The 22,378-nt window shown below is 34.9% G+C and overlaps 4 protein-coding genes across 5 annotated transcripts; 1 reads left to right on the forward strand and 3 right to left on the reverse strand.

Moving 5' to 3' along the window:
- Positions 1 to 1,034: 1,034 nt before the first annotated feature.
- On the reverse strand, positions 1,035 to 6,064 carry LOC122595676 (putative glucose-6-phosphate 1-epimerase). Of its 2 annotated transcripts, none has more exons than XM_043768096.1 (9): positions 5,864 to 6,064; positions 4,400 to 4,474; positions 4,074 to 4,130; positions 3,839 to 3,999; positions 3,623 to 3,763; positions 2,837 to 2,939; positions 2,653 to 2,752; positions 2,287 to 2,521; positions 1,035 to 1,351 (listed from the first exon to the last, which is right to left on the reverse strand). In XM_043768096.1, exons 1-8 carry the CDS (start codon positions 5,957 to 5,959, stop codon positions 2,343 to 2,345), a joined length of 912 nt encoding a protein of 303 aa, XP_043624031.1. In that variant the 5' UTR covers positions 5,960 to 6,064; the 3' UTR covers positions 1,035 to 1,351; positions 2,287 to 2,342. The 2 variants fall into 2 exon arrangements, with proteins under 2 accessions (XP_043624031.1, XP_043624032.1); XM_043768097.1 differs by having other exon boundaries at positions 4,405 to 4,474; positions 5,864 to 5,949.
- A 1,650-nt stretch (positions 6,065 to 7,714) lies between these two features.
- On the reverse strand, positions 7,715 to 14,208 carry LOC122598034 (villin-5). The gene is made up of 23 exons (XM_043770640.1): positions 14,132 to 14,208; positions 13,431 to 13,550; positions 12,922 to 13,021; positions 12,730 to 12,798; positions 12,401 to 12,610; positions 12,138 to 12,315; positions 11,930 to 12,062; positions 11,655 to 11,817; positions 11,421 to 11,568; positions 11,212 to 11,327; positions 10,928 to 11,083; positions 10,717 to 10,785; positions 10,562 to 10,630; positions 10,323 to 10,460; positions 10,082 to 10,210; positions 9,844 to 9,991; positions 9,720 to 9,733; positions 9,448 to 9,588; positions 9,104 to 9,229; positions 8,942 to 9,010; positions 8,384 to 8,753; positions 7,931 to 8,124; positions 7,715 to 7,828 (listed from the first exon to the last, which is right to left on the reverse strand). Exons 2-23 carry the CDS (start codon positions 13,484 to 13,486, stop codon positions 7,715 to 7,717), a joined length of 2,910 nt encoding a protein of 969 aa, XP_043626575.1. The 5' UTR covers positions 13,487 to 13,550; positions 14,132 to 14,208.
- An 893-nt stretch (positions 14,209 to 15,101) lies between these two features.
- LOC122597621 (cold-responsive protein kinase 1-like) lies at positions 15,102 to 17,412 on the reverse strand. The gene is made up of 6 exons (XM_043770197.1): positions 17,184 to 17,412; positions 16,964 to 17,085; positions 16,578 to 16,791; positions 15,861 to 16,092; positions 15,598 to 15,748; positions 15,102 to 15,485 (listed from the first exon to the last, which is right to left on the reverse strand). The coding sequence occupies exons 1-6, from the start codon at positions 17,410 to 17,412 to the stop codon at positions 15,102 to 15,104; spliced, it is 1,332 nt and encodes a 443-aa protein (XP_043626132.1).
- Positions 17,413 to 18,478: 1,066 nt separating this feature from the next.
- Positions 18,479 to 21,946, forward strand: LOC122596460 (protein trichome birefringence-like 5). Its single transcript, XM_043769041.1, has 5 exons — positions 18,479 to 19,108; positions 19,777 to 19,969; positions 20,156 to 20,349; positions 20,515 to 20,670; positions 21,244 to 21,946. The coding sequence occupies exons 1-5, from the start codon at positions 18,507 to 18,509 to the stop codon at positions 21,563 to 21,565; spliced, it is 1,467 nt and encodes a 488-aa protein (XP_043624976.1). The 5' UTR covers positions 18,479 to 18,506; the 3' UTR covers positions 21,566 to 21,946.
- The last annotated feature ends 432 nt before the right edge of the window (positions 21,947 to 22,378 follow it).

Genomic DNA, 22,378 nt, shown 5'->3' on the forward strand with positions numbered 1-22,378 from the left:
CCCTCTAACTTATACAACTTCAATTTTTTAATAAAAACACACTTAAAAATTTCATTAATAAATAACATACAATACAATAAAATAAAACATTACTACATAATACGAACACATTAATAAAAACATAAACACACTTAACACTAACACATGGTCTATAAAACCCACTTAATACTAACACAATACATAAGATTAACACTCGGAGTAGTCCGAGTCCACAGTACTGTCGCCGTCATTGCGATGAATGTACTGATATGGTTCAGGAGACCCGACACGGTCGCCGGGTTGCGGATATGCATACTCCTCCCTAGGGTCAGTCAGATAATCATCAGTACGACCACCACCGATAGCGCCTTGTTAGTATAATGCGTGGTCTAGAGTGGCGTTTAACGTGTTAGTAGCAACGGTAAGCTGGAAAACAGTTTGTGTGAGCCAATCGATGTGCTGCCGAAGATAATTAATGTACTCAACTTCGATGGCGTTATGAGCATGTTCTGCAGCTTCAAGTCGTACAATTTTGGCTGTGGGTGCTGCTTTGTTGGAAGTCAAGTTGTCAATGACATTGTTAATTGCAGATCTATTTGTATCATCTTGAAGCATGTGATCCTGCATCCCCATTATTGCAGTGTGAACGGTCATGTTTGGTATGTTATTTGCCATGGTTTTTTTACAAATGTGTGTTATTTGTGTAGAAGAGTTTGTATTTTTTTAATAGATAAATGGTTTGTATGGTAAATGATTTGTGTAGAAAAGTGTTATATATATATATATATATTGATAAATAGGAACCAAAAGTGTAAAATTTGTATAAATATCAAGTATGGCCGTTAGGGACCATTAGTGTAAAATTTTTGAAATTTTGAAAGTGGTCCGTTACATTGAAATAAGAAAAAAAAAAAAAACGTAAATCACTCGTTTGTGGAGAGACGGGCGCACGAGAACAAGCCGGAGGACGAGCACACCTAACCGTGTACACTCGTCCCCCATAACCGAATAAGCAGGGCCGAGTGCGTTGTGACTACTCTTATGGTATGGAGGTGTGATAAAGTGATTATGTCTTTTCATCATTCATTTCATATTATAATGGTCACGAATTCAATACAAGTTCTGATTGAATAACCCATCCTTACGTGTAACAAGCAATCCACTCGCATCATAAATCAAAGTCTAACTATATATGTATGGCGTGTCCAATGGCTTAAGTACTTCTTTTACCTCCATTGAATTGAATGGACATACAATTAATAATTGTTGTATGCCTGCTTCTTATTGCCCATTTCAGATGCTATCCATCAATGAAAAACTAATAAATTTCACTATTGAAGGAGTGTTTACCAAATCACATAATACAAAAGACCTGCACCAAGTAAAACATAATATTAGGAGACCAAGGCACTACATTATTGCGATTGAACATTCTCAAAAGACTAGATATCTGGTTATTATAATCCGGGTCCACTATAAGCATGATATACCAAAAAGCAGTTTTCAAAGTCTGTCTTGACAGTTGACAACAAAACAGGAAGTATGCCTAAAATCATTAAGATGTGAGTTCTTGTTCAAACGTTACAATAGAACGCCCAAATAAATTTGCTCTCAAAACATGTGCAGCCCAAATAAATTTGCTCTCAAAACATGTGCAGAATTCTATCCGAAGTATATGCAAGTTGTAATGGCTTATAAGAGCATAACTGGGTTTTGACCTCAGCATGTGGACACAGCCCATCAAATGAAAATACCACACATCAACCAAAAGGGCATTTGGCCTAGAGATAACAAGGTGACCCAAAAACTTAGAGGATGTGGGTTCTACACTCACTCAAGAGTTGGGACAAATGTGTGTATATTTATTTCGAAAAATAACAAGAAACCCTGCACTTAAGGCTTTTTTAGACCAAGTCAAACTATCGTTCAAAACTTTCAGCCCACATTAGACGGATCACAACCGTGCCCCAAAATTCTACATCATAATATATTGGTACACTAAGAAGTCTGTTCATCTTAATATACTTGTTACATTACCGAGAACCGGAATATGGGTATGGGTGTAACTTTAGAAGGTGTTATGTCATTATAAATTTCAACAGTGGTGCACAAGAACCCTTATGTCGTAAATTATAAGAAGAATTCTTAGGATCCGCATGAACCAGGCAAGTTGTAGAAGTAAAACATAACCAGTCACTTTCTCTTTTTCAAGATTAAAAAAAAAAAAAGATCAACTACAATGAGAATGTCCTAACTAAATGTTACTATTAGAGGTCACATTAAAAGCAGTTAGCTTGTGTAACGTACCTATACATGACATGTGCCCTCAGCCTAAACTTCTTCAGCCATTCTAGACAGCTTTCTTAAGAGTCAAGCAGCTTGTTGACCGTTGAAAGTTCTTGCCTTCCTCTCCATTCCTCACCAGGCTTTAAGGTAATTGGTTTTTCAACTACTGCAGCCTCCACACATAGCATGTGTTTATATTCATCGTCTCCAAAATCAGCCATAGCCTTTGCCTTCTTATCCCATGGATTCCACACCACTACATGACCCAAAAATGTGAGTGTTTGAAGACCAAATAAAGTCAAGCAAACCACCTAGTTAATCATCTTTTGACTCAAAAGAGTTACACTAAAATAAAAGATAAAGAATCAATGAAAGGTGCAGTCTCACCAGCATCTGGAAGTCCCTCTTTCCGGATGAGAAAAGTTCGTTTCTTTTCATGATCCATAACTGCAATTTTGGTTGGTGTGCTAAGATAGATTTTGTCAACCTGGTAGAAGATAACATCAACTTAAGCTTTAACCATGACCAAGTTATGAAAATTGAGGTTAAGGAAGAGGTGACCAAAAATTACTTCTGATTCAAACGTTAATGAATCCCCTTGTTCTGTAAACCGCTCCCTGTTTTGGCAATTGTCAAGATAATCCAGTGTTTCCAATCCTTCCACCCGAACTTCACTGCATAGGCAATATTTGCAACATATACATATAAAGAAAAGAGTACAGGTGTATAACTGATCCCGCTAAACCATTTACAAACCTTGCTTGAGATGATTAATCGAAGGTAATATGAAGAAATTAATAACTACCATGAAGTACTTTAACATTGACCTCATCAAAAAAGCAAGAAACGTACTACTTTTCCCCAAGGATTAGAGCCTTTTGCTAAAAAAAATGCAAAAAATCTAAAAACATTATGCTACTATCGTGTATGTAAACTTAAAAGGAACCATAGATACTGGAATACTCCGTTAATCCTTAAATCTATTACTCTGTATTTCAGAAAAAATGGCAGGATTCATAGAAACTTTCATCTAGTATGTTAAACTTGAACCACTCTTTGAGTAATTAATGAGAATTATTCATATTGTTAATTAAAATCATTTTGTGTTACTGGTTCACCTAAAACTAACAGACATACTGCCACGAGCTTCTGTATGATCACAAGTCCAGAAATTAATGTCATTTAGCCTCTGGTGTTTAGTTAAAGACAATGACAAAAAACAACAAAACTTTATCTCGAGTGAAAATAAAATTGCAAGAAATAATAATACATGATACAGTCTTACAACAATGATAAAGGATATTCGATCCTTACAAGATCAAATGCAATGATTAGCCAAAATGAGCACGAAATATACCTGATATCTGAAACTGAAAAATAGGTATGATATGCAAACGTAAATGTAAATGGCTTCCCATCCGTGCCAGTATTTCTGACCCGAGAAGTCAACATCAGGTCTCCACCAGGCCCCAAAGTAATCCGCAACCGGAATTCAAAGCTAAACAAACAACAAAAGCTAGTTTATATGTTGGATTGAACCAACAAATAGAAATGTGAACGGCATAGGATATACCTGTGAGGCCATATTTTCAAATCCTCCTTAGTGGGCCGAAGGATCAAATCAATGAAAACTTTATTGGCAGCATCAGGTGGGAATGGAGGGGGGTCATCATCAAAGGTCCATAACCTGTTTCTAGCAAACCCATGTGTTTCAAGAGGTCCTAAATTTGAAAACTGCATAGAGAAAGCAAGTTCAGATACCGATTAAAACAAACAAACAGAGGAAGATGAAAAAAAGGTTTAATTACCTGAGGGAAACATATAGGAATGCCCCCGCGAATCGGCTTTGGAGGCTTGAAGATCGACTGCAAAAGGATTATAATCATATTAATGTACATGAAAAAACTACTAAGAATAGAATGGACTTGAAAAATTAGAAGCATGAATGACGTGGCGGAATGAAGAAACACCTGCAACCAGATACCAAAACTAGAAAAGAAAAAAAATCATCCGAAGATGTAACAAAGATAAATTACCTAAAAAAATACTTTAAGATCAGCTGACAACTGATACTCAGATACTTATTCATTGGCAAAAGTAATTAAGTGTATAACTGTATCTAAGAGTCAGACACCTTACTACTGACAAAAAGCAGCTCTTCTCCGAGCTCATTTTTCCAAGATGTCACATGAGCGCCATACAAATAGACCTAAAACATACAAAGGGTAAGAAAAATAAACATGTGAAGTTTTGAACTTTCATGACAGCTATACTAATATAATGCATCAAGGAGAACATTCAATCTACCTAAATAGTTAAACTATAGGCGAACACATGATATTTCATTATTATTTAACAAAAGCAAAGACAACTATGAGTAAAAGTGTTTGAAAATCAGAAGAATCAACATATGCTTCACATTTTTTTCACCTCGATAATCATTGGACATAGAATATTTCCAAACAGCGTAGATACTAAAAAAGTATAGGCGATATGTAATGTAAGATACAATAATACCAGATTACAATTTTTATTATCTGTTTACAATAATAGCTACACAAAAGATGAGCGGCAACTACTGCCAAATATATATTTGTCGGTCATAACTCATGTTTTGTAGATCCACCCGTCTATACTACTGTATAAAGCATATAAGAAGATCCCACCCCTTGAATCATGCTTGAAAATTCTAAGACCATGGATCTCAAAAACACACACACACACACAAACAAATTTTCTAAAATGTTATCTTTTTCTGATAAAAACATATCCAGAATTTTGTAAATGTGTTCAAATGTTATCATTTTCTGAAGTACTTTTCTATATCTCTTGAGACGGGTAACTGGAGACTTGGAGAGGGATCTCTGTTCAGAAAACCCGGAAAAGGTCGAGCCTTCAGTCTTCGGCTCTAATGTACACGGCATAAACGCTACTCTTGTGTCTGTTTCTTAACTTTTGCCCCAAGGTTTTTACCCTACGTAGTTCGAACTCAGGTCTCGAAAGTTGAAACGAATCTAGCTACAAAATTGAAACGTGTGTACTTTTTGGGTAAAGGGTTACCCCGATGAATATATACAAACAACAATTATAGTGTTGTGTTCTCCCTTTCCTACAAATTGCTTTTCTAACTCTAGTAATTTACAATCTTAACTTACAAGACCTTCCTTCCTATCGGCGTTTAACTACGACATAAATGCAAGGCGAACCTTCAAGGTGGCCTAATCGTTATTAATTTGGACCTCTTTACAAGAGGTCTCAAGTTCGAATCCCCGCAAGGTACAATCTCGGAGAGGGTCAACGAAAGGTTTGAAAACGATCACGTAATATGCCAGTTAGGCCACATAAATCATATTCAGAACTAAAAAAGAATCACCTTTTCCAGATAAACTGAATAGGAATACGACGTAAATTAAGATAAACCTTGTAACTTAAATATTCGCTTAACAATAATAATATTAAACTAAATTATCCATCAATAAACACAGTAAAACTATAACCTAATTTTCACAGCCTCTCAACTTAGATTACTGTCAGTCTGTCACTAAGAGTAGCATCCACATACAGTAAAAAGAAAAAAGGGAAAAAAAAAATTACAGACCTCAACACAAGTGCCATGAATTCCACGAAGAACAACTTTTTCAAGGCCATTAATGCCTTTAATCACTTCTATTGGCTTTCTTTCTGAACTCGACATCTTTTTCAATCCCCTATTTCCATATAATCCCAAGTTTTGCAAAATTATATTATACACACACTATAAAAACATCACTACTTATTCTGTCTGTGTGACTTTTTGCTCTCTGTAGTTAGATAGATATCATTATCTCTGTGATTAATTTCTGGACAAAAACAGTTTACTGAATAATCATATATTTTCCCTGAAGTTTTCTGATCATACACTTTTAGTCCCTTCAGAAGAAAAATGATCACACTCAAAATAAACTTTCTTTTTTAAATAATTATTTATTTGTTATATGTTAATCGACTTAGGCTAAACGGAATGGCGTTGCTGGGGTTCGACTATATACACCACGTCACATTATGTGGCATCCTGGGTTGTTGAGGGTTGACTGGAAAAAGTGAAAAATGAAGTTGCTTGGAAGGCATGGTAGACTTTTTTTTATATTATTTTTTTCATTTAATATTAATTAAAAATACATTTTGTTTCATTTAATACAGGCCTATGTTCTCTAGTTTATATGTAAATGAAGGGGAAAGAAGAGAAAAGGGTTGGATGGAAGAAAAAGAGTGAATTTTTCTTCATTCCAAATCATCCCAAAAGTGGGATGAAAATATTAAACTAACTCTATAGAATTCTCCTTCCAAATTTTTTCTCTTCTTTTCTCTTAAATAAAACTCAATAACCCAAATATTTTTAAAATCCTTCGCAATTTTTTCCTTTCTTTCAAAACAAAAGTCAAACAAAAAGACAAAAGAAAAAGAAAACATGGGAAAAGAACAAAAAGGAAAGGAAAGCAAATTGACAATCTATAGGAGGACCGTCCACCGAGGTGGTGTGCCCGGCGATCGCCTTCTTTATCCCTCCACAGTCCACATCGTTTAGCCTTAAACAACGGCATTGGATTCATAACCAACCTCACCTCAACTACATCTATGACCGTATATACAATATCAGTTTCTTTGACAATATCATGTTTTTAACTATAATTTTACGTTGATAAAATACTCTTGTACGCCTCTATCTTTGACTTTGACCTCAACTACATCTATGACCGGAATTTTTCAAAGTCAAACTTCTTAGAATCTAAACTTACAAAACTTGATAATAATATATATATAATTTGGTAATCTCGTTGTCACATGATCGGAATTTCAATCATGTAACGAACATATAAGTTTAGGGTTTTAGAAGAGGTTTAGATACGGCTTACTTTCCAAACTGTCCTCTATCTGTTTCATTATTTTTAGTAGGCTATTTTGCAGTGATATTAGAACTTCCAACCGAATTGTCACTCTAGAATTTCATGAGTCGATTTACGCTAAAGCATCTCACTATTCTGGTTAAATGAACGACTATCTACACTTGTTCCAACTGACTAATTAAACAACGCGAATATAAACAAAACAGAAAACGCAAGTACAAGATAACCTTTGATCGATCATAATGAATGCCAAAGCAGGTCTGATATACAGAATGGAAGTAACTAAGTCCTAGAAGAACGGAAAACTATATATCTGGACCTGAATAATTTAGACTTAACTGATATTTTCCATCATATCAGCCGTACAATAGGCTTCTTCGAAACAGAAGCAGTATATATTTTCCTATATCATACTAAAACAACAAGAAATGTCCTGATACTACATATAGAAAAACTGCAGTTAGACTAATTTATGGGTTCCAACTCGTGTACAAGATATCGATGAAAAAGGTGATCTGTTGTTCATACTTTCCTTCATATGAAATTGAATGGAAGTGTACATAAACTCAGAACAACTGTAGTGAAATCTTCATCTTGTTTTGTCTCCATTGTGGCATTTTGTAGAATGCTTCTTTAGTCATATTGAATTTCTCCCTGAACTCGGCCTTCGATAGATATATCTGCATATAATAGTAGTTCGTTTATAGTTATCTATATAGATCTAACTGTTGCTTTTTATCTTCTTTTTTTTTTCTTTTTTTTTTTTTTTGAAAAAATTATACCTCTCGCCTAGTTACATCAATATCTGGAGCAGGGTCAGTTGATGATGTTGTTAGACGGTCATATGGGTATGTGACTCCTTCCTCGACTCCAGCCTCCTTCTCGTTTGCATCTTCTTTTTTTGTTGAGGACTCCATTCTACTGCTCACTGGATTAACCTTGGGGGCATCTGATTTTGCAGCGGAATCCGAGCTCACTGATACATCATAAGATAGTAATAACTATCATCAGTCCCCCATTTTGACTTAATTGCTAACTGATTGGAAATGTATCTGACTATAGCTCAAAATCAATTGTATGTATCTAATGGTGTTTCTGCTCACATGACAACAACTTATAGAAGTTGACACGTCAGCAAAAACACCACCAGTTACATACGATAACAGATATACACCCAATAGATGATTAAAGTCGAATAGATACCCTAACTTAAAACAGTAAGAAAGAAGCATTACCTTTAAGCGAACGAGGCATAAGTTTTTCTCGTGTTGGTTTGTCAAAAGAAGCGGTAAGTGATGCTATAGCCTTAGCCTTGGAAAGAGCTTTAGAGGTATCTGAACCACCGCCGCCGCCACTTCCACCACCACCCCCACCACCGTCTTCATTAGCACCACCAACTTTTGGATAAAGTTTTTTTACAAGTGGTGGTGGAGTTGAAAGATTCCTTCCTCCGGGATTATCAAACTTAGAAGCAAGAGCATTAAAGGCTGGAGATCTTCCTCTGGCACGTGGTCGGTCAGAGCTGAATGACACACTCCTTGACCGTTGCGGTTTCTCTGATGCTGACCTTCCTCCAAACGATACAGGAGCTCTTTTTTTGGGTTTCTGATGATGCAATAATTATCTGATTAGAAGAAATAATTATCTTCAATGTTTTAAGAACTATTCCATGATGAATCCTTATTGCATCAATCAACATTAGTCAATAAAGTTGCACACCATGGCCAAAATTTATTGAACATCAAGAGCAACTGCACATTAATATGAAAGAATTTAGAGAAATTGTGGCTTACAAGATTCATAGTTGAACGACCTCCGTCTTTTATCATAGAGAGCTTCCTTTGGAATGAATTTCCATGCATCTGTAGACATCTTAAAGAGTGAGTACATCCTAATTCCTAACCTTTGAATAGCTGTGGCATGCTCCATTTTATAATCAAAAGGAGATAACATACCCCAGATTTAGTTGAATCCCATTTGAAGAAACGTGTTAAAAAAGGCGGCTCGCTTGCTTCCATTATGATGAATATAGGAGCTTGAGGAGATATTTTCTGGAGAAGAACATCTTGTTCTAAAAATTTCTGCCAAATTCAACGCAAAATATATTTCTGTCAAACTACACAACATTGTCAACACTATACAACTTCTAAAGAAACTATTACATTATTTTTTAGTTGTTCTCTTGAAAGGTCACAATTTTTTTTCTCTAATATCAATCTTTGTGACTTATGCTGCCAAATGCACTTTTCTTTTATCTTCCTGTAAAACCCAAAATTTACCGTAGAGGTTAAAATTATACCTCGCCAATAAGTAATGCTTGTGTTTTGGTTTTTGAATTAACCTCCTGGCCAACCCAAATAAAGATGCTTGTGTGACAATCAAGGATATAGATATCTTCTGTCATCAAATCATCCTGGTTGAAGTTGTATATCTCACACACCTGCATCAACAAATCCCGATAAGTCTTTTCAAGGATAATATATAAAATTTATTAGCGGTCGATAAGTAAAACTGCACTCATAATCCACTGTAAGCAAAGATTGGAAAAAACTTGTGAAATGAAGACATTACCTTCAAATTGTCGCCTGGACGTGCAAAATTTGCAGCAGCAAGCATTAAAGACCAAAAAACAGTTAGTAGATTTATGGAAAGTGTATGAAAGAGATACTATATTTCATCAAAGGGTTGCATCAACCTTTGGACAATGTGCACGAGAACAAATGAGGATCACTTTCATGCTCCCTTGGAATTTTCTCAGAAGGGTATTCTTGTTTTCCGCCTAAAATTTCCCAAAACTGGTCAGACTCTGCACCTTCCCTGTGAACTCTGGTCTGCAGATTGGGCTGCAAGCATTGTGATGACAGGTGAACATGAAGTGTATCGCTATAGTCAATAAAGTTAAACTATGTAGATAGAGGTAACAAGATGCATACTTTAATGAGATCAAGTTGCCTCTCGGCAAGTTCTTGGCCGTCGGCAGTAGTTTGCCTTCCGTTCCAGGTAAAGACTACTGAATCTTTGTGTAATATGTAACAGTAGGAAGAGTTCAAGGATGAACCAACCTGAATCAATAACAAACAGATTGATATATCTATTGGTGTTTAACGTTGAACTTCTTTTGCTAGTAATGACATGAAATAATATTGCAAACAGGAATTCTGCAAGTGAACTTACAGGCTCAACTTGAATTGATTGCATGTTTTCTGGTCCAGATCCTTGAACTCGAAATAATGCGATCCCATCCTCTCTATAGGTATCATCTGGTAGTCCCTTCTCTGATATGTAATTCTTGTATCCATTACTGAGACCACCCTGAGAAATGATCATATTAACTCAACAATTTGAACAAAATGAATGTATACAATTTCTAATGCATTCTCTTTCAATTCCTCTATCCTGGTGTTAAAGCGCACCTTGAGAATCATAAAACTCTGAAATATCTGATAGAAGAGGATAGGCTCATTTCCTTCGTAAACGCGTGCCTACAGATCCATCAAATCAAACTGTGAGTGTAATAATATGCTAAAACTAATGAACTACTGTCATAGATATGTACAAAGTTAATCACCTGAGTAGCCAGAAACTTGACTGCCTCAAGCATCTTGTTTGCTAGTGAAAGAGCCGAATTTTTATCTTCCTACAACATACATTTAGTTTTAAAGAATTTATATTAGTGCCTTGGATCCATCTTCATGACACAATACTTGTGTACCCATGGTACTAAATGAGGCCCATAGCAATTCCCTTACAGATTTGAAAAGTAATCGCAAAGAATATACCTGAACACTTTTCTTTCCAAACCATGTCCCGATAATGCACTCCTCTTGGACATCTCCCGAATATGTATATTGAAAGATATAGCAATCTCCAGTGTAGAATTTTATTTGATCTTTCTCTGATAGTAGACTCTTTTCTTTGCCATTTACGCGCCACACCTATGAAACCATGCTGGAAATTAATTAATAATGTATAAATTAAGCTAACACTTGGTTCCCTCCGCAGAATATATATTTGTCAATAAATCACCTAAGTACGAGAATAAAAGAGACAAATCTTTTCGAACCTGCAAAGTTCCACTGCAATCAATATATGGTTGAGGCTCCTCCTCTTCCTCCTCTTCTTGTTTCGGGGTAGCTTTAACAAGACCCTTAACATCAAGCCCTTGGCGTTTTAGCAGTGCTACAAAATCATCAATAGCAGTCAAAGAATAAAAAATATTGCTTGTATATAATCCATTAAAATATTTTTCTTAAAATAGTATGTGATACTAACCGGCCACCTTGCCTCTACCATCCTCAGATGCTACAACATCAGTCACTTGAGGCCATGAATCAAACTTTGCTCGGAAAGAAACTGTTTCAAAATTCTCAATCATGCGGATTATTTTAGACTTTGGTCTATCCTGTTCGCGTAGATATTCCTGTACATGAAGATTAATAACAATTAGTGGAGACATATATGCATTATTGTAAGAAGAATGAATATACTTGATGATGTGAAGTGTACTTCTGCAGCTCCGTTTGCAGCTTTTCTTTCCTCGAGAGAAGTACTTCGTCCCACCCACACATACAGTTCAGTCCCACAATCCAGAAGATAACAACTTTTTGTGTCTAGTAACTTCTTTGTCAACGAATCCGTAGCAACATGTTCTACTTCCCCTTTCTGGACACTTGAGTACCAAATCAAAATCTTATCTCCAAGTTGTAAAACCAATCTCATAAACTCTATTTCACTTCAGACTAATAGAAAATAAGCAAAATAGCATGATTTCATTATATTACCAAAATAGTTGAGTAGGAGGAGCATCAGTACTTTGAGCATCGTTCGCAGCTTTTTTTCTTGGAAGTGGAGCAAATCCACCAAAGAAACCCCAAAATTCCCCAGCTTCGGCATCAGACATCAGTGTCCCGTCCTCTACTCACGAAACCATACACAAAACATTAAATTTTGAAACTAAATCTGATTTTAATCACTGCAACATCAACTTACCGATGGTAGCTATATCACACTTTGAACGATGGTAAGTATCTCTAATATACTGCACAACTTCTAATGCTTTAGCCCTTTCTTGTATGGAAGTGTTTGACCCGTTAAACTGGAATATCTTATTTTTACTGTCTAATATAAAAATGGACTCATGATTGAGAGAGGACCGAGCACAAGGAACCTGAGTTCAAAAAGTTATAACTTAGGTAACATAAAGGTTCCTACTTAATGCAAATCAATGGAGTCGTAAACCACGGACTTAATACCTCTTGTACATGAACCACATGCTTTCCTTTACAAACAAACATACGAGTTTTGTGTTCTTGAGGCTCAGCTTCTTCAGGTATAATACATGGTTTAAAGCAAGAAAGGAACCGCTCTGTTTCATGTCCTTGTAATTCGCGATACTGAACAGCTCGTCCACCAACTGCTGCATCAAGTTCAAGCGATTTTATGGCTACAACACCAGCTTCATTCTGTAACCAATATAGTTTTTTGGAATTGAATGATAATTATTTATTACCATAATAAGCAAATGTAGTATGCATCTAAGGAAAAACTTCATAAATATAAGACATTTTATGTGAAAACTCACTTCACTGGCATCTTTGCCTATCCAATAGTGGATATCATATCGAAAGCCGCCACTTTTTGAAGCATTGGTCTGCAAAGAAAATGTAAAAAATCAGCATATATTGGACAGCCAACTAAGTTACACTTCAGATAATAAAAATCAGCATAGCAATTTACTACAGTTGTGTAAATAGTCTAAGATTAAAGAACACACCTTTAATATCATATAAGTTTCCCCTGTAAAAAATTTACCATAGGAAGACTCAGGGACCGCCACGGGGTTAGAATTCTCAATACGCCATACCTCAATTCCTCTTGAATTGTCAGAAAAGATGTAAGGATTAGCTTCATAAAGAAAAATCTGCAATTTGAAAGCATGTAATCTACCTATATATTACAGCAAAGATAGTAAACTTTTAGTCTTTACATGATTTTAATGAATGTATTACCTATCTTAAATCATTTTAATGAATGTATTACCTGTCTTAAAGCTGCAATAATAAACTTGGAGTAACTGATAAAATTTAGCTATGGTTAACACGCAGTATAATGTTGTACATGAAGATAAGCAGCCCTGAAAATGATTTTCAACTGCCATGTACTACACAATATTGCGCCTTAACCATAGGCTTATGGGCTATGTTTAGCAAACTCCTTTTTAGCAATATACAAAATGAAAAACTTAATTCCTAGTCTGAATGATCTATTTAAGATGAAGGATACTCTTTCTGTCCAGCTCCTTGGAAGGCTGGGTCAACTTCTTTCATAGAAACAGACATGCCGCTTTATGCTTCAATCAGTTTGGATCTTTAGGATCAGAAGCGGTATATTGGTATGGAATACCTAGAATCCACAAAGATTACATTAATTAGCAAGTCATCGCATTTTAGATGTAGCCATTTAAATCATTAATACAGAAGCATAGGTTAGAAGTACTAGATGAATACAAATTCATTTTTCATATAATGGAAACCTTAACCTATAAATTCAGGTTTTTCGATACATATATATATAGCTAGGCAAAGCTCATGCCTGTATATCAGCTTATTTAAGCTCTTGAATAATCTGTTTATAACATATATAACCAGAATTTGGCAAACACCCAAAGCAACTTATCTGTTTATATAACGTTTTTGACGCATATAGGCAGATCAAACCCTATTTCATTCATTGCATGTATTTTGATAATCCTTTATTAAATTTAACTGATGAACAATTAATCATATGTTCTAACTAGTAACATTATTAAACCAAAACTCATGTTGAAAGTTTCATAAAAACTTCCAAAATTCGTAGTTTTCAATATTTAAAGCCAAGAGACAATCAAAACAAATCATTATATACATTAATTAAACTCAATGGAACGCCGAAAAAACCACAACATGCAACAAACATATCAAAAGATACGTATAGGGCTACATTACCTATAATTCTGAATGTTTAGATCGAATTCTAACGTGTAATATACGATGCATGTTCAATGCAACAAGCTAGAGCGAAGCTAAACGAAATGAAGAGGAGAGAGAAAATTTCAAAGTCTATGAGAGAGAATATTGAAAATAAGGGATTGATCGAATCCCCCATCACAAACGGAGAGAAATTACAACCGTTGTGTTTTTTTGTTTTTTTTTATTCATTGTTGAACACCAAATAACCAATGGCTATCTATAATTCATGAAGTTTTTGTTTAGTATTGGTTTTTGGAGGGCTAAAGTGAAAATTCTTTACTTTCATATCAGATATTTTAGTTCTAATTTTATTGGGTTTATTGTTCAAAACTCTTACTTCTTTTTGTGTTTGTTTTCTACAGGTTATCATACCTTTTTATTTATTAAGACCATGATGTCTTATATCATCAAACATGCTTTAACATGTTATATACCTCTTTAAATGGTGATGATTTGTAAGTCACCATTTTTCATTTATATAAAACCAAACATGCTTTAAAGTATTGTATTGTATAACAGAGTGAAACATGTATTAGTGATATATATATATATATATTGTCTATAATGGCTTATTTCAATAAGAGATTTTTATCTGGAAAAATGTTATATGAAGCCCTTAGGGTTTCACTTAACGTGTATTAAAAATTATACCTTTTCATATCAAAAATTCAAAAACACACCTCTTAAAATTTATTGTAAGTGTACAATTATTTAATATACCTTAACGAAAACCCTTTAAGATTTCATTTAACAAAATCCATCTAATAGAGCTTATTATATATATGGTACTTGTACATATGTTTTTGCTTTCTATTTTAACACAATATGCCACTCATTTATTAGTCATTTACAAAGCTAGCATCCATATTAGGGTGTAACTTTATGGACCAAAAATTAGGAAAATAATTAATTAAATGGTAAGATAAACAAAAAAATTTAACCACTTTTACACTTGATTCTCACCAAAATCCCTTGAAAAGCTTTGGTTGACACTGAAATCTAAAGAGTTTGGAGGTTGGGACAGGTTGGGCGATCCACTTTCAAGAGGAGAAGGGAAACAATCCGAAATGGCTTCCCAAGAACGCTTATCAACCTTCATTCGTCGTCCTCCATCTAAGAATGTCGGCTTCACTGGTGATTTGACCATTTGGAGCTTCCAAGTTAACATTGACACAATCTCTGACATGGGTGGTCTTAAGTTTGCATGAGGCTGGAGACATAGCAAAGCCACCCGAATTGTTTGCATTACATCTTTCTCCACATAACCATCATTCTGCATTCTTGGATCTATGAGATTGACCATGTTTGACCTTTCGTACAGCTTCCATGCCTGTATCCATCAAACACACAAAGCCGATAATGACCATCACAAATTATGTCATTGTAAATAGGATTAAACATATCAGTATTAAAATTTTAGAATTGTAATGTATGTGGCTTACATATTCAGGAAGGTATTGCATTTCTAATGGTAAAGTGAGATCGGTATTTTTCCTACAGCTAATGATTTCAAGAACCAAAACTCCAAAACTGTAAATGTCAGCTTTTTCAGATAGTTCTCCTTTAATGGCATACTCTGGGGCTGTATAGCCTCTACAAATCACAGATACACATATACATATAAGAAGGTATCTAAAAAAGTTTCTGTAATATATGTGATGATTATATATAGCTTGATGTTCTATTATTACAATTAGTAACTTACAATGTTCCAGCAAACGCGGTGCTGAGATAAGCTTGGTCCTCAGGAAAGAACCTGGCGAGGCCAAAATCTCCAATTCTTGGTTGGAACTTTTCATCAAGAAGAATATTACTGGCTTTGATATCTCTGTGCACAATCCGGATGTGTGAGTCCTCGTGCAGGTACTGCAATCCCCGAGCAATACCCAAAATTATTTGAAACCGAGTGCTCCAGTTCAGGTACTGATCGTTTTTGCCTATTCACAGAGTTAATAAAGTTAGAAAAATAAGCGATCAAAAGATGAAATGCTAGTGTCGGTCTGATTCGGGTACACCAAATTTTCTTGGTTGCTGTCAAGAACTTCTTGTGTTTGGTCAGCGTTCCGAATATCAGGAGACCTTAGATGTACTGCTTTAACTGATGTAGTTCTAATGAAGTTAATGCATAGAGGTGTCAATTTCAGCCTGCATGCCTAGAAATGAGTTGATTCGGGTTACAGGCCTAATGGGTCAAAAGTGACCTGAAGTATATTTAAATGCTTACAACCACTTGTTTTATTTATAAAGATTAGTATTATCTCATACTCTAACTTCACAAGTTTACAATCATGTGTATTCACTAACAGCTTATATAATCCAAGAAAAAGGGAGAAAATTGTTTGCAGCCCCATTTGACCTGAGCCAACACCCCATCAGACCCACCCATTTTGATGCATCTAGAAATGTATATTAAGTCATTTACCATAAATTATGAGGTCCAGACTCCTATTCTTCATGTACTCATACACAAGTATCCTTTGTGCTCCTTCATTACAACATCCAAGAAGGCGGACAAGGTTCTTGTGTTGAATGCTAGTGATCATCCTCACCTCTGCAAGGAACTCTGCATCTCCTTGTTGTGATTTGTCAAGTGACAGTTTCTTTATAGAAACTAGTCTACCGTCTTGCAATTTACCCTAAAAAAACATTCAGAATCATATACCATCATTAACTTTGAACAGATCCAGTATAATTAAAAGCCATTCAGTCATCAAGCAATCCACCATTCACTTCATCAGATATTAGCATGTTAAGAAAGAATACAGATCAACGCTCACTATTTGTAAAAAAGATTTAAAGAAAACATACCCGATAGACTGACCCAAATCCACCTCTTCCAAGAAAGTTATCATCATGGAAGTTTTTAGTCGCCTTCTTAAGTGCTTGGAATCTAAAATAGCTTATCGTCCTCAGATTCCCACTGAAATAATCTTTTAAAGCCACAACACAAAATCTCACTTTAGTTAGCAGACAAAAATGTATACAAGGCACACAATACATCAGAAACAATATTTGTCCAATTTATAACCTTTGCAGCTCTTCTCACGCTTGGCCGCCTTCCTTAGTTGTGCCGGTCTGACAAATTTCCAGAAGACATACAAAAGAATCAGCAATATTAGGAGCACGATTAACCCTCCAAGGAAAAAGATCATGGATGACGAATGATGCTTCTTAGCCGTGCTTTCTTCATCAAGTGATAATGGTGTGGGAGATAAGGCTGCATCATATCCACAAGTAATAGTCAAGAATTTCTTCATCCAAATGAATTATCTTTCTTTACAGGTTCGGATGCTAATTTTATATTACACCATAGAATTGCAATCCATTACAAGTGTTCATTTAAATGCTTCAAACATTACAAAATTTCAACTTGCATAACAAAAACTACTTATACAGACCGATGTTTGTATAAACACCACCAAGACAAATGATCCTAAACACAATCAAACAAGTACAGAATTACACAACCATGAAAACTAAAAAAAATAAAAGCAACAAGATCATGGTAAATAAATATTACCTTGTTCAAATAAGCAACGCATGCCTTGTTTATTTCACTTTTTACAGTTTTCCAATGCTTCACGGAAAGAAATATGATGTGTGTTATAAGAAAATTCCTTTTTATTCACAAAATGAGGTAGAGACAACATAGAAAAAAGACAACTTTGAGATGATCGAAGTCAATTTCAAGAATCGGAAGTTTCAAAGTTTTTCTTTAAAAATACGAGTATTATAAACAAAAATTATTTGTCAAATCATTCTGGGAGATTGCTGCTGGTCAACTTGTAAAGTTGGAAGTATTAATTAGTATATAGCCATCTACAATGTTGTGATATTATTGGATTTCATATGGTTTCATCCATATACTATATTACTATGTTAACTTATATATTTGAAAATAAAAAGTTGTCATGAGTTCTACAAGAAAAACTAAAACAATGATATTGTGGTAATGTCTATCTCAATGAAGCACAATGCATCTTAAGTGTGAGTATATACCCCCATACTTTGGTACTACTTTTTTTCCTGTGTGCATTGTGATGTATGGTGTTGATATGGAAATGCTATATCAGTCACCCAGTAGAATATCCAAGTGATTTTTTAAGCCTCCTGTATCATGATTATATAAAGTTACTCGCTTTATCGTATTGATGCTATTTATGCAAAATTATATATGATATAGTGAAAACAAGATATAGTGAAAACAAAAAGTTAATGTGTAACTTAAAAGACGAGTGTAGATATCATTTAGTAAACGTGAAACTAGATCTATAATTTTCTCTAAAATTAAAAGTTAACCAAAATACAGTAAGAAATAAGAATTGAAAGAACACATGATTACAACCCAAGAATGGCATCAACCACTACTACTACAACTAGAACCCCGCACAAAATACTTCGAATCGTCTTCTTACTTTCACTAGTCCTATTAACCCTCTTTCTCTTCACCAAAATAACTCTTGATCCATTTTATTACATCTACACAACAGCATTAACAAATTCAAACAACAACATCAACATCCATCCTCAATTTAACATCTCTCAAACTGATCAATTTGAGCTCAAAACCCCAAATCTTGAACCCAACTTAACCAATTTAAATTTCATTAAAGATGACACTTTTTCAAAAACTGAATCTGGGTTTGATGATTCTGAGCCTATAGACGAAAACCCAGGTCATGGAATTGAATCAAATGGTTCAGAATTAGTGAAAAATGATGAAAATGAAAGTGGGAATGTGGAGAAAATTCAAGAATTGGTTAAAAAGAGTGTTGATTGGGGGAAGAAATGTAATATGCATTATGGGAAATGGGTGAAAGATGATGAGTATCCAATATATAAAAGTGGATCTTGCCCTTTTGTTGATGAAGCTTTTAATTGTCAAGAAAATGGAAGATCTGATACTGATTATATGAAATGGAGGTGGCAGCCTGATGAATGTGAGCTTCCAAGGTTGGTACTTTAATGATTGTTAGCATTTATTTTTAGTAATTATGTGTTTAAAGGATTTGATGTTAGTGAGTTTCTTAAGCATAGGTTATGCAGCTAGCGGCGTGTGTCCGTTTTAGTCACGATACTCAGTTTCTTAGTTAGTTTGACCGTTTAAATAAGCGTGTAATTCATGCATTAATTGATCTTAGGTGGTTTGATTTTTTGGAGTAGTTACAGGTTTGGTGAAAGACTTTAGGCATAATTGTGTACTTCTGTGAGTGTAGATTGTAATGTAGACACTAGAAGGATTTATGCTTTTATGAAGTGTATAGCCTTGAATGTTTTTGTGTCGTAGAATGTACCTCTTTGTTCCATAAAAGGTATGCAACATTTGACTAGGTATGTAGTATAGCTAAAATTGTTGGCTTAGAATAATGACATTAGGCTATTCTATTATGGACTGCAGCCAATATTGTCAACCATTAGGTGAAGAAGCATGTTTTTGGTTGAAACATTTACAAAAAGAGAAATGTGGTTTTTTTGTTGGGACAAAAGACTAAAAAGAGAATAAGCGTATCGGTTTTTGTTGTTTTAATGTAAAACGGTGCCAAATAAGGACATTGTGTTATTCTGCACAAATAGGTATATGCATAGCTAATTTTGAGTTATGCCTTTTTTTGTGTGTTTAGATTCAATGCAACTGATTTCTTGGTGAGACTAAGAGGAAAGAGATTGATGTTAGTGGGAGACTCCATGAACCGGAATCAGTATGAGTCGCTACTTTGCCTTTTATATGAAAGCCTTCCTAATAAGAGCAAAATGTACGAAATTCATGGCTGGAAGATAACTAAAGGAAGAGGCTATTTTGTCTTTAAGTTTGAGGTATTTCATATACTTCAAACAAAATCTTATGTGCACAATTTTGTTCCCTTAACTTAGTTTTTATGTTCTAACTGAATTATTTTAGGATGTATATGTTACATTTTCCACTTTTTAAAAGGACATGTACAATTGTACATTATGTATGTTGGTGGTATTCCATTTAGAACTGAAGCTATCTTTTCTCAGGATTATAACTGCACAGTTGAATTTTTGCGATCTCATTTTTTGGTGCGGGAAGGAACTCGAATCAATGGACAAGGAAACTCGAATCCAACATTATCAATGGATAAAATTGATAAATCAGCTGGACGTTGGAAGAAGGCTGACATTCTCGTCTTCAATACTGGACATTGGTGGGTTCATGGAAAAACTAGCAGGGGGTATGTATACTGATTCTTGTATAGTCTTCCATATTTGTGTTCATTTTTCAGATTAGAATTGCTCTTCTTGGTCAGAAGAATTCCTTGTCATTTTGCCTATTTTTTGTCTCTGTAAATAGATTGTATATGCAAATGCCGAATTGATCAAAAGCATTTCTATGGCAGGAAAAATTATTTTAAAGAAGGGGAATACATTTATCCAAAGTTTGATGCTGTGGAAGCATTTAGGAGAGCACTGAAGACGTGGGGAAAATGGATTGATAAAAACATGAACCAAGAAAAATTGATCTTTTACCGAGGCTACTCATCTGCCCATTTCAGGTATGTCTTCCCTAGCTTATTTTCTATATGTAGAAATAGGGGTTTTTTGAAGTCAAACCAAGTTGGATTCATGTTCAAGATGCTTGTTGTGATTATCACAAGTTTAGCACCAACCATCCAACCGTTTCCATTTGGGATCATCTGTTATAAAGGTCAATATATTCATGAAAGTTTTTTTATGAAACATAAGTAAATATAAATTATATGGGTCAATTCGGAGTATGATTTATCTCTAATGGGTCAAATGGGTAAAAAGGAAACATGTCACAAAGGTCAATATTTGGCTATTTGACCACCTGCATAAAATTATTCAAAGTTTGAGATCATTATTGAAATAGTTTGATACTATTATTTTGTAATCATATATGAGTATATGACACACTCATTAATTATGAAAGTCTGAAACTTAGACCAAAAGTGTTCTGGCCTTCTGGGTAACTCGATCTGTACCAACACCTAACCGTTTGTCTCGCTCATTTTTCCACCTCTGATTTTGTATTATTGCTTCTATTATGTTCCTTCAACTGTAATCAATCGAAATATCACCATATTTTTTTAACTTGATTAAAACAGGGGTGGGGAATGGGATTCAGGTGGAACATGCCATGGTGAAACTGAGCCGATCAAAAGTGGACGAATCATCGAAGCCTATCCTCAAAAAATGAAGATAATTGAGGAAGTAATACAAGAAATGAAATTCCCAGTTGTGCTTCTAAATGTTACAAGGTTGACCAACTTCCGCAAGGACGGTCACCCATCAGTTTATGGCAAAAATGTGACCGGTCTTAAAAAGGTCTCTACCAAAAGGGAAGATTGCAGTCATTGGTGTCTTCCAGGAGTCCCCGATGCTTGGAATGAACTCATTTATGCCACACTTGTCGCGAGAACAAAATAGCCAATTAATTAATAAACGTCACGTGACGGTCAAGGTCAGTTTCAAGGAAAACAGTAGTGTTTGTAGCAAAATGTACGAGTTTTTGATGACATAGTACAAATATAGTATACACAAGGTAGAGCAGCTGAATCTCCACCCCCCCCCCCCCCCCCCCCCCCCGATCCACAGAACCGTAGCATCATCAGTTGATGGTCACCAGATTTGGTTTTCATTATCAAGGATTGCCAAACAATTAGATTACTGTATACATGAAAAGGATTGCCAAACAATTAGAGCCCAAATTATTGTTACAGTTGTATGTTTTGTTCTGTATCTTTGCACAGAACTGTGTAGTTTTAATAATAAAATGACTTAAAACTCTGTTTATTTCATCTTACCTTATCCTTTCATTTTGGTACTTCCTGTTAGTTGTTACTTGTTAGCAACAAGTGGTTTTAATCATCGTACAAATGATACAGAAACAGAAGTAAATACAATGCACGAAAACATGATTAATGTAGTCAGAGTATTTCAAAAGTGTTGAACTTGGAGTCCTGTTATGAAGGATTTGGGTTCATGTTGACCTTGTTAGGAGACCCTTGCAGACTTTGTAATTCGCGAGTCATGATTTATTAATCTGATCTGTTTGTTTACGGCATTCCCAGTAATCCGTTGTGTTTGTTCAAAAACATTGGAATGTTTTGAAGGATGATGTTGTCAAAATGGTTATCTACTCGCATCCATAAGATTAAGTTCCTCTAGATAGCGATTTCAACCAATTATAAGCAAGTTTTGCTAGCAGACATACACAGGCTCCACATTAATCAGATATTA

Source organism: Erigeron canadensis, chromosome 4, assembly GCF_010389155.1.
Source record: "Erigeron canadensis isolate Cc75 chromosome 4, C_canadensis_v1, whole genome shotgun sequence".
Taxonomy (NCBI): Eukaryota; Viridiplantae; Streptophyta; class Magnoliopsida; order Asterales; family Asteraceae; genus Erigeron; species Erigeron canadensis.